Below are 14,880 nucleotides of genomic sequence, written 5' to 3'. Positions count from 1 at the left end.
GCCAGGCAGAGACGGAGCTCACACAGGCGAGCGGGGCTGCAGTTGCATAGGCCTATCCGGGGATATAGCCTATGGAAGGAAAAAAGAAGAAAGAAAGGAGAAAATCCAAAGTAGAGCGTGGTTTTGAAGGGCTGTATCACGCGTTTGCCTTTGTCCTATGACCCCCCCCCCTCCCCTTCCCCTCCACACCCCCCACCCACAAAGTTGCAGTGAGTGTATGTGTATGAGCTTTCGTACACCCCCCCACCACCTCCTCCTCCTCCTCCTCCTCTGCCTCCTCCCTTGTTTGAGTGTCTCTGGGCTGCAGTCTGAGGGATGGGGGGTTAGATTCTGCACTATCCAACTACCTGTGTGGCCCCCGCATGGAGGACAGTGGACTGGAACTGCGTTTGATGCAGGAAATTTTTATCCGAGACACTGCCTCCTCAGCATTTTATCGGACATGCCGACGTTACGAGATTTTTGACAACAGAAACCAAGGTAAACAAAGAAAGTGTGGATATTTATGCAGCTTTGTTTTTTGCAAAATGACTTTATGAGGCTGTCAATGTTGCTTTCTATATGATGGTATTTTTTTAATATATATATATATATATATTAAAAAAAAAATGAAATGAGCAATCCCCTGACTTACTAGAATGAATTTAATTAGCCTAGTTGAGCCGTGCGCAATTAAATTTGTCTAAGCACATGAAAACATCTTTAAAGCTCCGCCACTGCATTGTTTGACACATTTACACCGATTTGGGAGTTGAAGGGAGAGTTTTACAGTGTTTTAAATGGACCTTTGCAGTAGGAAGTTCAGACAATGCAATCAGTAGACAGCCACGTGCTCGCCAAGTAGCCTATGTATTTCAAAAACACACTTTTGTCAAAGACAGGACAAGCAGGTTATTTTGCTGACTTTAAACAGCTTGGTGTGTAAGGTTTGTCCTCTCAGTTTGCGTATTCTCTTTAAATGTTGCTGTTTAGTGTCCTTTTAACAGAGCAAAGGCAGCCCACATGAGCATAACTTCCAACAACATTGCTTGTGGGATGGGTATTTTAACGCGCAAGATGAGTTATTGAATGCAAACCTAGCTTTAAAAGTTGTTAATTTGAATTATTTTACATTAGGCTACTTTGTGTTAGTGGTAGGAGGACATGTTGCTGTGCGTAATAGGAGGAGGAGTGGAAGTTGGGACGCAACGGGGCTCTTGTGTTGATAGTCGGAATAAAACATGATGACAGTCCTATTATTGCCTACCAGGAGCACAGTTTGACCAAATCTGACAAAGATGGTGTCTTCCTCCATCTGTGTCTCCCTGTCGTCTAGGCATTGCATGTGCCAGCTTTTTTCTGTGAATATGCCTTTGTGAGAAACTCTCTGGCTCGTCACCCTCGCCGGGATTCCCCGCAATATTTTCAACAAGAGACGAGAAGAAGAGAGAGAGACACAGAGAGAAAAAAAAGCAGCAAACATGGACAAAGAAAGTACTGGCACTCAATATGAGCCTGTGGCTGAGATTGGAGAAGGCGCCTATGGGAAAGTGTACAAGGCGAGAGATTTGAAGAACGGGGGACGCTTTGTAGCCCTGAAAAGAGTTCGTGTCCAGACGGAGGAAGAGGGGATGCCTCTCTCCACCATCCGGGAGGTGGCGGTACTGAGGCAGCTTGAAGCCTTTGAGCACCCCAATGTTGTCAGGTAAGTGAGGGGGGAGGTGGGTAGCCTTGCTTGTAAGTGTGTTTGAGTGGCGAGAGGAGGGGAAGGTAGAGGGGCAGAGAGTGACAGACATTTAAAACATTTAGTGCATAAGGCAGACACACAGGACTTCCTTTTTTGATGGTCTGTGGTGGCAACCATACTGCCTCATATGACCTTTAGGGCAGGCCTGCATTCATACGCGTCCACTTTTTATGTACCAGAAGTCCTCTTCTTTAACTGTGGGTTGCATAACAACTAGCTGGTTGCTGCCACTATCTGCAGGCACACCTGTCAGATCACAACTTTCTCCAATTTTCAATGTCCGTTTCCTGTTTAGTTTTGAAATCCCGCCCTTATTCATCCTCACTGGTCCACCACACATGCAAATTCCTCTGAAAAGTGCAACTTTTAAAAAATAAGTCCGGTCTGCCTAAAAGACACAAGCGCACGTCATCCTTGCAAACTGGTGGCCTCCACCGCCCCACCCTTTGCCCAACTGAAAGGTTTGTGTGATATCAATGACACATGGAAATAAATGGATTAACAAAAAAGAAGAATAGTGTTTTAGGGAGTCTGTCTTTTACGAGAATACGTGTCAGCTTGGAATACATCAAACCTGTGATGTTGCCATTTAAAGTTGGCCTTTCTAATGTTTAGGCTTTCCCCTTTCTGCAAGGTCTTTGTTATATGCATTGACATACATCTGCAAATGGCAAAAAGCCGCTCTCACAATTTCCTAAAGCCCAAGTTAACATCATCAGATTGTATTGTCTGACCTGTCTCAAACCCCCTAAAGATATTTAGTTTGCTATCAGAAAAGAATATTCACATTTTAAAAGCTCCAACCAGTGAATTAATGATTAATCAGTACATTCCATTGTCGACAATATACTGTTGATTGACTAAACAAATTGCAGCTCTGGAGTGAGTTTTATAGTATTTATATAATATTTAATATTTTATCACTAATGAGCTCCCGAGATCAACAATGAACCTCTGTGCTCAAATATTCAGGGTAGCTGTGCTCACCAAAGATAACCACCTTTTTATACATAGTTGTCTATATATATATATATATATATATATATATATATATATATATATATATAAATTTTTAAGTCACTGTGGGCTATACGGTATGTAACGTGATTCTAAAATAACTATACCACCAATTAAAAAGCATGGCACAGGTCTGATGCTGAGTCCATGCGATTGTGTGCCCATCACCACTCATCTGTGCTGCCTAAGTGCCCGTGAACAAGGCACTGATACTCTCCCAGCGCAGTTACTGCATACTGAATTTAGCCTTTCTAAAGACTTGCATTATGTATATAGTTTTAGCTGTCCACCTCTCCACTCCTCTTTTTCTTTCAGTTTTGTAATGAATTGTTCACTCAGAGGTCAATAGTCAGATACTGCGTCATATGCTGACACCAGACAAGGTCCGACCTTGGTACTTGCTTTAATAAGGAATATTGAGTACTTTGGGATTGAAAGGGAAGCTCTAAATTAACATTTTAGAAGCATCCCCAGTGTCCTTGTGCCTCTAACAATAATCCCCCCAGCGTATTAATAAATAATAAAGGATAATGGTTTTCTCTTAATGGGATCACAATGGGTTTTGTTCTCAGTGGAAGACAAATACGTCAGTGGGCATGAATGTTTGTTAGGTCACTTTTATTTAGTGGTCGAATGCACTCTGCGCACCACCATGAAAGTGTAAGTTTAGATAATATGCAGAAACATTTGTTGCAATAAATCGGTTCAAGAGTGCAAATTATCATCTCTTTGAACTGTCAGAGGAACTTCACTTTCCTCCAATTTAGCCAACCAGCCTAGCTAAGTAGCTTGGGCCAGGAACGGTGCATTGTGGGCCTTCTGTGTGACTCCCGGCAACCCCTGGATGTTTGTAATGAGGCCCATTATTCATTCCATATGTTCAGTGTCTGCTGAGAGCCCCCATTGTAGCCCAACAATCGAGCTGTGAGGGGCGTTTAACCCCAGCGCTTCAAGAGGAGGGCACCATCTATTCTGTGACATCATGCACAGTACTAATACCTTGAATGAATCGCCTTTTACTCACTGCACCAAATCCAGCACTTCCACTGATTACAAGGGTGTTGGCACGGACGCACGATGCCTCGTTGGATAGGAATGAAAGAGTTTCCGGAGAGATTTAGTCATTTCTTTCCATGCTTCGATTTTAAACGGCTTATGTAGATTACCTAGTTTGAATTGTAGCAGCACATGCGTTGAAAGCTGTTTAAAACACTGATGTGACATTGAAACCTCCACTCATGTAATGGCTCATGACATGACTGGGAAGCTTTGTAGGAAACCTGTATTGGGTTTATAAATATATTGTAGATGTAGGTTAAGCCTAAATCTAAGGAATGGGAGACAAAATCCTCTCCTTTGTTTTTAATTTATTTAAAGGTTCAGTGTGTAAAATTTAGGATGATCTATTGACATAAATGCAATATAATATCCATAACTATGATTTCAGTGGTGTATAAAGACCTTATATAAAGAGCCGTTATGTTTTTATTACCTTAGAATGAGCCATTTCTGTCTACATACACCGCAGGTCCTCTTACATGGAAGTCACCATGTTGCGCCGCCATGTTTCTACAGTAGCCCTAATGGACAAACTGCTCTTCAGAGCGCATTTTATCAATACGTTTAATACATACAAGAAGAAGGAGAAGAAGATGACTACTAGTAGTAGTAGTCGTCTGGTTTATTAGAGGTCAGAATAGAAGTCTTTATTGTAAAAAGAGAAATAAAGTGTACATAGGACATAAAGAAACATACAGAACTTTGATTCGTGCAAAATCATGTATTGCATATACATATTTTGCAAACATGTAATTTGTAATATGGTTATAACGGTTAGTTTGCTGTCCATGTAGACTGAACTAGATGTCTGCGTGTTGTTTATATGCTCTGATAATGCTAATCCAACACATCTTTGTAGCAGCGTCCATGTTTCTGCATTCCAACTTAAGTCTAGTTCACACTACACGATTTTCAGCCCGATTTGCCACTCGGCGGACAGCAGTCATTATGTGTGAACTACTCACCGATGCTTCAAAACGGACACAAGATGGCAAGTTGTGTAGTGTCAAAGGCAAGGCCATCGGCCGACGCTGAACGTCGTGTAGTCTGCATGGGCTTTTAAGAGCACATGAACACACACTGAAGTCGAAAGAATGATTTCACAACTTGGGAAATGCGACCATCTGTGGAAGATGTGAATGCACCGTGAGCCACTGGTTGCAATTCGCAACCCACACCACTAGATGCCACTAAAACTTACACACTGAATCTTTAAACTGATTTAAAAGTCATATTTACCTAGCCATTAAAGTAAATGTGATTACAGTAACATCACTACTGAATTTGTACCGCCAACACGACATGTCTGATGGAGATCCTTCATCGCCCCTTTGTCTCCTGTGTGCTGTGATGAAAGATGCTGCCTCTTCAGCAGCAGCTACAGGCCAGGCCCACTCAACTTCCCATAGAGCATCAGGAGTTGTCATAGTGCAGGTTGAGGAATGCTGCTTGTGGTCTCCAGCTCTTTAAAGAGGACATACTGGATTGCTTTTTTCAGCATTTCACCAAAGCCTGCCTTGGCACGTCTGCTGACATAATCTGGATTCTTGGTCTTAGTGTGTTGCCTAGTGAAACAAGCATAAATGCTGGCGTTTGGGGCCTGATGGTGTTGAATCTTCAAAAGCTGTACATAGAAGTAGTTTTTCAGGGGGACATTGTCTCCTCGCATGTTTCTTTTGCACGTTTCTGTAAGATAAAAATATTCAGACTCAGGGTGTTGGCCTAAGATTTATGATTTTGTGTCCTAGAATGGATGAAGCTTTCCGGACCATCCACAAAGCACATGTGTTCAGCTCTCAGGTGTTGAGTCTTTTTTTTCTTTTCTTTTCCAGTACTGAATCTTAGATTTTTATAAACATAAAAATGAGAAATCTAAGTAAGCGTGTTCCTTGTCTCGTGTTATTTTTGCTGCATCAATAAAACCCTTTCTCACGCAGACATTTTGACTTGTCATAGCAGGGAACAATGTAACTGATAACATTAACGCGGGTTTCCGTTACTTTAAGGTGTTCCAGTAAGTGATAGCAGTCATTATTAATGTCATTAGTTACACCTGTGTTTGACATGCCTATTGCTTTATATCTGAATCACTCCCTATTTGCTTGGAAGTGCGTTATATTTACTTTCCCTCATTATATTTGAGAGTCCAAATGTAAAGTGGATGCAGTATAGAGCTGTGCATTCAAAATCTTTGCACAGTGAAACCAAAACTGTTGTCCAAAAAGCATACTAATTTAACTAAAAAGCTAATGCAATGTTTTGCCTTTTACTAGATGTGTTTACTGTCCTCCCCACCTCAGTTATAGTCTGGAATCTCAATTTTATTTCACGTGAGAGTAAACAATTGAGTGTTAATTATGAAGGAAATGGTAAATGGTTGAACAAGGGAATGAATTCAGACATCGGCCATTTACAGAGCATTAAGTAGCATAATGATAATATCACTTGTTTAGAAAAGAACATGCAATCAATGCAGACATTATCAGAGATGATCTCCAATATGAATGCAGCCATTTTAGACCTTAGGAAGAGATTCAGTTAGTTGTAGTCATAAGCCTAATTGCAGCTTACTGAGCATAGTGGACCCTATTAAATCAATTATATTGATCTCCTCCACCTGTTCCTCTTTTTCTAGGTTGTTTGATGTGTGTACAGTCTCTCGTACTGACCGGGAAACCAAACTCACGCTGGTGTTTGAGCACGTGGATCAGGACCTGACCACGTATCTGGAGAAGGCTCCTGACCCCGGAGTGCCACCTGAGACTATCAAGGTAACCACTGCCATTGTTGTCTAGAAGCACTCAGGGAAGACCTGGAATCTTCAGTGGTCAGTGTGAGTGACATTTGTTTGCTTCACTATTCAGTCATCTGAGGAATCCATAAATAGACAAATTCCTATTCAAATTTCAAAATACTTGAGAAATTAATTTGAAATATTACCTTCAGTTTGTATTTGCTATATAAATGGAAGCTATTTGCGAATCCTCTGTGGCTTTGAATATTGGATGACCACAGCCGTGTCTGTATGTTACTGAGTGAGTCTTCTTGGCCAGAGACACGGAGGACAGAGTGCAGATCCCTCCAACATCAGAGGTACCAGAGCGTTTTGAAGGGCGGCACATGTGGCAGATGGGCTCCAAATTAGAGGCTCCCCGCCCTCTCTATTTTCACTCTGCCCTCTCTCTCTAAGTTTACACTGTATGGCGACAGAGAAAAAGTGTGTGCAAGAAACTTGACTTAAAAATCTACCCTTTGTGAAGAACAAATACTCTAGTTTGGTTCTAACAATTGTACTTCACAGTAATTCAATCTCGTACCAACATTCCCAGATTCAAACTCACCATGACTATCAATTTCTCCAATTCATTAAATAAATCCACAAAGTGTCCATTTACACTTTGCCAAGAGGTCGGAAATGGATGTGTCACCAATTTCTCTTTTTATTTTGATCTTTCCCACACTCATACCTTTTTTTTATTTTTATAAACTCTTCATCGTATTTCACCCCACAGTGTTTACATGTATTGTGTAGAGTATAGAGGTACATCTCTATTTTTGGGCCGAGGGGCCTCAGAGTTTAAAATGTCGTTTTTTAAAAGGGAGAGGTTCTGGAAGCTAGAGTAACCGTTGATTTTTCACCCCAGGGCCTGGGTTCATGTGTGAAAGTTTGTCGAGCTGTAATGTAGGTGCGATGCTGTGCAAGCGTAGACGAGTCAGGTAGCTCTCACCTGAGGCTTTCCCAGGGTTTTTTTTTTGCCAAAGTTGATACAGTGTGTGGTACTATAGTTTCTATGCAAATGTTTTACATACATACCTATAATTAAATATCTTTTTTGGGCTATTTGCATTTTATAGACTAAATGATTGACAGATTAATAATAATTGATGGTTTAATTGAGCATTTTATAGACTAAATGATTAATTGACAGAATGAAAATAACTGACGGTTTAACTGATAAAAAAGTAGTTATAACTGTTTCAGAAGAAAACAGCACTATTGCATATGACATGCGTCCTTCCTCCTGTCCTCCTTCCCTTTCTCTCTGCTGTGATTCTCTGCAGGTAACAATGTGTCAAATTTGAAGCTACATGGCAAACTAAGCTGAACAGTTACACTACAGATAGCTTTCAATTTCTCGTTTGTGTTCATGTGCAGAGGCGAGAAAGAGCAGTAGAGGCTGCAGCCTTATAGTAAACGGTCTTCAGCCCCGGGCCTATTTAACACTTCGTTTCGGTGCCCTTCTAGTATCTAATTAACCATGTAATAAGTTGGGCTTTCCATGAATACACATGGATGGGCAGGGAGATGCTCTCCTGCCTTATGACTTCTCCACGTAGGCACGTGGAAGGGCGCGGAGGTGTTCTCCACTTTTCGACATGCCTACGTGGAGAGGTGTGCTTCCCAGAACAGAGTCATACTGCCAAACATAACTATGATGGTGCAAATATCATTTCTTAGATGAAAGTTCTCCTGACTGAATAATAATTGTTCAAATGGGGATAGCTGCACATGTTCAACATGTTCAGTTGTGTGAAGAAGGAAAAATCACAGCTTGGGGTAGAAGCTCAAATCCTGCATACTTTCTTCAACTCCCCACAACCGGCCTGCCGCCATGTGAAGTGGCCTTGTTTGTCAGATTGTCAGTTTCGGAAAGTAACAAAAATTGTTGGGAAGCGGCCACCCTCCATTTCTGACATTGGAAACATTTGGGAGAGGAGTTTTCCAGTGCTATTCAACAATCCGACAAGCACATAGTTTGAAGCATACTGAGCCCTTGAGCTACCCCTCCTTCTTTAGCTTTCTCTTAACATCCAGACAGCTGGAACCTTGAGGGGACAAAAGTGACAAGATGATACTGGCTCCATCCGTTGTTATTTCTAGAACAGTGGACGCCGCACAGTAACCTCTAAATCGGCCCCCCTTTCCCAACAACCAGATGACACCAGATAATGGATCCAAGTCCAGCAGTCCCAAGTTTAGCACACCTGTGCCCAACTGATTAAATGCATACCTATTCAAAAGTGTCACACTTGAACACTCTAAACCAAGGAAAACATTCAACCTCAGCCAAAGACCCTAAACCAAAAAGAACAGGAATACTTTCCCTTAAAAACAAGCTACCCCCAGCACCAGACACCCCACCATGCCCACCCTATCCACATCAGCCCCCCACTCTCCACCACCCACTCAGACTCAAGACCCACCACATGGTCATTGATGAAAGAGGTCCTCTTCCAGGAATCAAATGAGCTGGAAGGACATCAAGCAGTTGGACTGCCCCAGCCTCAGTGCTCCTCACCCGGGCCAGCGCTTGGGTCTCACCCACCCTCCTCCGCCACCACCGTCCAAGCTTCCATTCTCTGGACCCATAAAGGGAAGGTTAATGAAGCATGGGGAGGGAATTACACTAACGCTAACCGGCAGATGTCCCATATTGTGCCTAGCTACAATAAACAATATGGCTGCCTCTGGCACATTTGCATTAGAAAAGGAGGTACACTCAGAAAGCCATGTTTTGACTGAATCTTCCAGTGGGCTGACTACTTTTTTCCTGGTCCAACTTTTTTTTCAGGGTCAGATCTGTTGCCTTTTTATGTGATTTTGTTTCCTCCTGGCCAAGTTGTTTGCGGGGTATTGGCTGAAGTGCTGCCAGTTGAAGACAGTTGTGTGTTGAGCAACTTTGCTGAAATCAACTTTGTGTGAGGCCAAGGGGTGGCTCACTGTTGCTCTCTGTGCCACATGTGGTCTTGAACTTGGTGGCAGTATTAATTTCGCTATTTTCATTTCTAAATGTGCCGTTTTACTATTGGCAGTGCAGCAATTTGCAGCAGTTATGCTGTTGAACATAGTTGGAATATTTTTCATCACTCAGTTGTGAGGGTAATTGATACAGCAGGGAAGATAGCGCTCAGGGCAAGGGGGCCAAGATTGTTTGTGTGTTTGTCCAAGAGTCACACTTCTGAGATAATTAGTGTTTACTAGGAAATGCTGCTGAAAGGAAGCACGGTGAAATGGCTATTTAAAGCGGAGAGGAACTGGTGGTGCTGGGCGGGGGTGGGGGGGAAGCTATTGTGTCAACCCCCTTCCCCACATACACACACAAAATAACCAACTGCCTGCCTCTCTCCTATGGCTCTGTCTGTCTGCTGCCCTCCTTGCTGGGTCATGGCTGGATGGAGATGTAGAAAGGAAGGTCTGTTTATGCAGCCTGCCTGCCCTTGGTCAGAGGGCACACACGTGCATTCTTGCGCACGCGCACACGCACACACACACACACACACACACACACACACACACACACACACACACACACACACACACACACACACACACACACACACACACACACTCACTAATGCACCCTACACACAAATGGAAATGTAGACACACATATATTACTACAGACCCTGAGGGATACTCAGTTTGTGTGTATACAAAAACACACACACCACTCCCCATCTCCACACAATACTGTGGGAGACCCTGTCTCCTCCTCTATAGCCAACACAGCAGCCAGCCCCACGCCGTTTGCTAATGTTTTCTGCTTGAGTGTGCAGACCCCTTTGACTCACTCACCAGCTGGTCTGCCGGTGAATAGAGCTGCGGGCTCAGGTCCATGTCACTTGTGAGGTCTTGGCGGAGGGATTCGGGGGGGGTTGCGTGTGTGTGTGTGTGTGTTTGGGGTGGGGGGGTACAACAAACAACCACTAGCATCACAGCATTTCACTTCAAAAATTTCTCTTCTCTCTTCCAATCTACATGTTGTCTCCTTTGCTGCTTTTGGTTTTGACACAGACTAATTCATAGTGGAGACTTCATAAACTCCGTTATTAATTTTTATCAAAAAATCCAAACTACAGCTCTGCCAAAACCACCATGCCACCATCTCTTGTAAATGTCTTATTTGTTTACAGGTGCGGGACCTGTTTTGATAGACTTTCAGTTTGAAAAGAACAAGTCGAAGCTGGTTTTGACATAGTTCATTGCTGTTCACACCAGTTTATTAATATAATAATTTCTGAGGTCAGCTTTTGGGTATAAAAAGAGAACAAGTGCTAATTAACTGAAGCAGGACAGCTGCTGAGAAACAGATCAATGCTTGTACAGAGCGGGACCTCTCTATGCCTCTGTCGTGTGTGTGTGTGTGTGTGTCTCAGTTATCAAACATCTGCTACAGTCGACAAAAAAAGAAACGGGTCTCCACTAGTTAACTCCCCCCATGCCGTAATGTCTCAGCCTTTATACTTCAACTTCTCAATGCAGGGTCTTGACATTCAAGGCCTTTTGTCACCTGGTTTGACAGAGGAACTAATTCAAATGTTGATGTAGAGGTGTGGGGTCATAAAGCCATCCACCTTTGCATTTTGTATGAACAATTCTGGTATGTCAGATTAACCCATCGAAAGTTCAGTCTTGCACTTATTGGTGTAAAAAGCTTCAGCAGCTCATTTCAACTTCAATGTATTCATTCTGTGTCCTTGTCATGTTTACAAAAATCTACTCCCTTCTCTCTTTGTCCTTTCTGTTTTGTTGTCTTACAGGATATGATGTACCAGTTGCTCCAGGGACTGGACTTCCTGCACTCTCACCGCGTGGTTCACCGTGACCTGAAGCCCCAGAACATCCTGGTCACCAGCGGTGGACAGATCAAACTGGCAGACTTTGGTCTAGCCCGCATCTACAGCTTCCAGATGGCGCTCACCTCTGTGGTGAGTTATGTTGTTCATATTTCTGATTTCAGTAGGACTCATTAGATAGTTTCTTACAACTGAGTGACTCAAAACAAACACTGTGAACCCAGTTTTTAAAAGTAGGCATTATTAATATTGATCCAGCAGGTATATTAAGGTACATTTTTTTTTTAACAGTGACATTTTTATTGAGACAATAGAACAACTTTAGATTTGGTTTATATCTTACCTTTGAATAGCATTCCCCCCTTTTTCCTTGTGTAAGTGTATATACACATAACCAAAAAGAAAAACCCCACAAGGAAAACATCAATAAAAAACAAGTGAGAGAATAACAAGAACGTAACCACCCCTCATTGATGTAGTAAGTAAATACACAGACACTCTTAATACCCATATCACCTTTGTGTCCTCCTTTTCTCTTGAAACTCCACACTTCGATTTTAGACTCCATTATTAATGGATTGCTTCTTGTCTCTGTGCACTATGCTTTTATCATTGCCAATGTATATTTTTGCACTCCTGAACCTCAAGCAGTCATTCTCATCAAGGCTTTTTGATAGAGACACAGACACGCCGCCTTGAACTACCATGCCATCTCCAGAGAGTTAGATGAAAAGCTGCCTCTAATATGATGTAGCGGACACTTACAGGGCAACAGCGGGTAGCTCTGTAGCACCAGTCCAAATGATAGGGTTTCTCTGTGTAAAGTGAGAGCCAAGGGCCCCCGTGGTCTGTCTCAGGAATCCCTCAGTGGCTGTTGCAGAAAGGGATGGGACAGACGAGGAGAGACAGACACCCCTCCCTTCCCGCTGTCGGTACTTTGATGCCCAACTGTTGAGCTCTGGGCTCTGATGACCAGATAAAATAGAGAGAGAAACTGAAAGGAGTCTTTGGAAGAGCTTGAAATAGTGAGAGAAGAGACTTTTAAGATTAAGGTAGCAAGCAACAGTTGCTCAGTACCTTGTTGTGAGCCTTTTATTTACCATGAGAAGTTTTTCTGGTCTGCGTCACAATCACGCAGATATGGACCTATGTCTAGTCTTGTCAAATATGAATTTCAGGTTTTCACTTTGGATGTGTCAGAAGGTGGTGATAGGAGAGAAAGAGATGTAAGCAAATGAAGAACAAACAAAAGTGGAAATAGTGACATCCACTCACAGACACACAAATGACTTGGCGACAGGCAGAGGACAAAATGTGAATGTGACTCACCCAATCTGTCGCGGATTCCTCAGAATGATTGGGCGCAGGATAGGACTTCAGTTATGCCAAGTTAGCAAAGCTCCTGGGAACTTAAGTCGAGCTCATCCAGCACATCCAGTAGTGCAGCTTCTGCCCGGCTAAAGTAAATATAAACATCCTTTGGGAAAGAATGCAAACTCATATTCTGCTCTCAACAGCACAAGCCTCTGTGCTATTGTCACAATGACAGGCAAGCAGCTGGGCTAGTGGATACACACACGTGTCAACTTCATGTCAACTACAGCTGACGTAGATACTGCATGCCTCATGTAAGAAGGACTTGTTATGCTCTGACTGAGACCAATTTTTTAAGGAAATGTTCAATATTATCTAAAACTATAGGAAAGCAATTTAAGACATGACAAATCTGGTTCATTGTAAGTCAAGTTTCGAAACCTACTGCTATGAGACAGTGCAGCACATGCAAGGCGAAGCCAGGTTATTTAGAGAATATCTGTATTGAACTCATTTAATACAAGTAAACTTCTCCTTTTGCTGTATAGCCTCAGCATAGCTTTTCTAGGTTCTCTTGTGTAAGGCAGAGCGTCATTTAAGTTTTAAACCTGTAATTGCATTAGATCAGAATTTTACTTTAGTAGGAAGCTCGCTCAGCCTTTTAGTTGATTTGTTTTTCCTGGCCTTTCGAAACGTACATGTGATTTGATTATGCCTATATATTATAATATTCTGCTTATTATTTCAAACTCATTATATGAACCACAAATCAGTCTTGTAGATCTCAGAAAGCCAAGCCAAACGACACATCACGGGAAATGTAAAGTTTATTTAGACTCTAAAGTAGAATAATGAGTGATGAATTTAAATTATATTCAGAATTAAGTTTTTTTTTTTTATCACAGATAACTGAAATCTTACCATGGCATTACTGATAAAGTGATAATCACAACAAGTTAACAGGCGCTTTCATTTATTTGAAACGTCAAGCTTTTTTTCTCTTTGAGTAATGTGTGATTGTAGTCCAGGCCCTAAACTATAATTTCCCAGTATTATTATCAAGGGTTTTTTATGATTCAGATAAAACAAGTCAGTATTTCCTCAGTTAATTTATGTAATTTATCATTCTGATTGATGATAATACAGGGCTAACTCAAAGTGCGAGGGACCTAACCAAATAATTTACATAGTTACACAATATTCAGTATGTGTGTGTGGTTTCACTGGAGGTTTTGCCTTTGAGGAGACAACATACTACATTTATGACTAGACGGGGACAATTTTTGGCGAGGGTAGAATACATACCTGGAAATGAACCTTTACATATGAGATCAGATATCATGTCCCCAAAACTACTCACGCATACACAGAGACACATAATGTGACTGAATGTGAATCTGTTTGCGCGCGCACACACACACACACACTTATTTCCTTTCTTGGGTACAGATTGGGCGTCAAAAATTAGAGGGGGGGGTGCATGTGAGAATGTGCGTGTGTAGGTGCATGCATGTGTGCATGAGTGCTGCAACGTGAGCACGGGATTTTCAGTTGTAGATGAATGTGCCTTAGTCTGGAATCCCCCTATCAGTCCAACACACACACACACACACAATCTCCATTCATCCATTCAGTGTTTCCTCTTGCTAATAAAAGCAGATAATCTACACTGTATGTACACAAATACACACAGCATTTAAGAGGATCTTCCCCTTTGCCCAACAGACCAGCAGTTGCTTGTTTAGTCACCTAATACCACCGTTACTGGCAGACAGATGGGCTTTGGAGAACTGCTGTTGCTTAAGCGAGCAAGGCACTTCTCTCTCACTTTCAAAGTGATTCATTTAGCACTTCTAGAATGACAAGATGGCTGTAGTAAGCATTTGCATAAAGTTGTCAAAAAGAGTCCCTCACTCCTCCTCCTTTTTTTTCCCCCCAGTGTTGCTAACTGAAAGTAGCACTCTTGTACTTTCTGCCGATGATTTACCAGCATTGCTCGAACTTCTCTTTTTGCAAACATTTTGCTTTCTCACCAGGCAACACACTGGGTTGTTAATATGTCATTGATCAAAAACGTGCTCTCTGTGTGTGGACATGCATGGTTGCGTGTGACTGATGGGCCCCATCGGCATCACCCACCTACCATGTTACACATATATGCCCCCCCCCCCCCCCCCCCCCAAAAG

At 42.3% G+C, this 14,880-nt stretch overlaps 1 protein-coding gene across 1 annotated transcript in view; it reads left to right on the top strand.

Annotated features, from left to right (window-relative positions):
- The first annotated feature begins 214 nt into the window (after nt 1-214).
- Nucleotides 215-14,880, top strand: part of cdk6 (cyclin-dependent kinase 6) — a 33,982-nt gene continuing 19,316 nt past the window's right edge. The window contains exons 1-4 of the mRNA XM_046057963.1: nt 215-480; nt 1,316-1,684; nt 6,438-6,573; nt 11,345-11,512. Coding sequence (XP_045913919.1) covers nt 1,461-1,684; nt 6,438-6,573; nt 11,345-11,512 — 528 coding nt within the window. The 5' untranslated portion in view covers nt 215-480; nt 1,316-1,460. The remainder of the gene's footprint in view (nt 481-1,315; nt 1,685-6,437; nt 6,574-11,344; nt 11,513-14,880) is intronic.

The sequence above is a fragment of the Micropterus dolomieu genome, linkage group LG09, assembly GCF_021292245.1.
Source record: "Micropterus dolomieu isolate WLL.071019.BEF.003 ecotype Adirondacks linkage group LG09, ASM2129224v1, whole genome shotgun sequence".
NCBI lineage: Eukaryota > Metazoa > Chordata > Actinopteri > Centrarchiformes > Centrarchidae > Micropterus > Micropterus dolomieu.
Note: the sequence above shows the minus strand (reverse complement) of the source record. Positions and strands in the feature narration are given on the sequence as shown.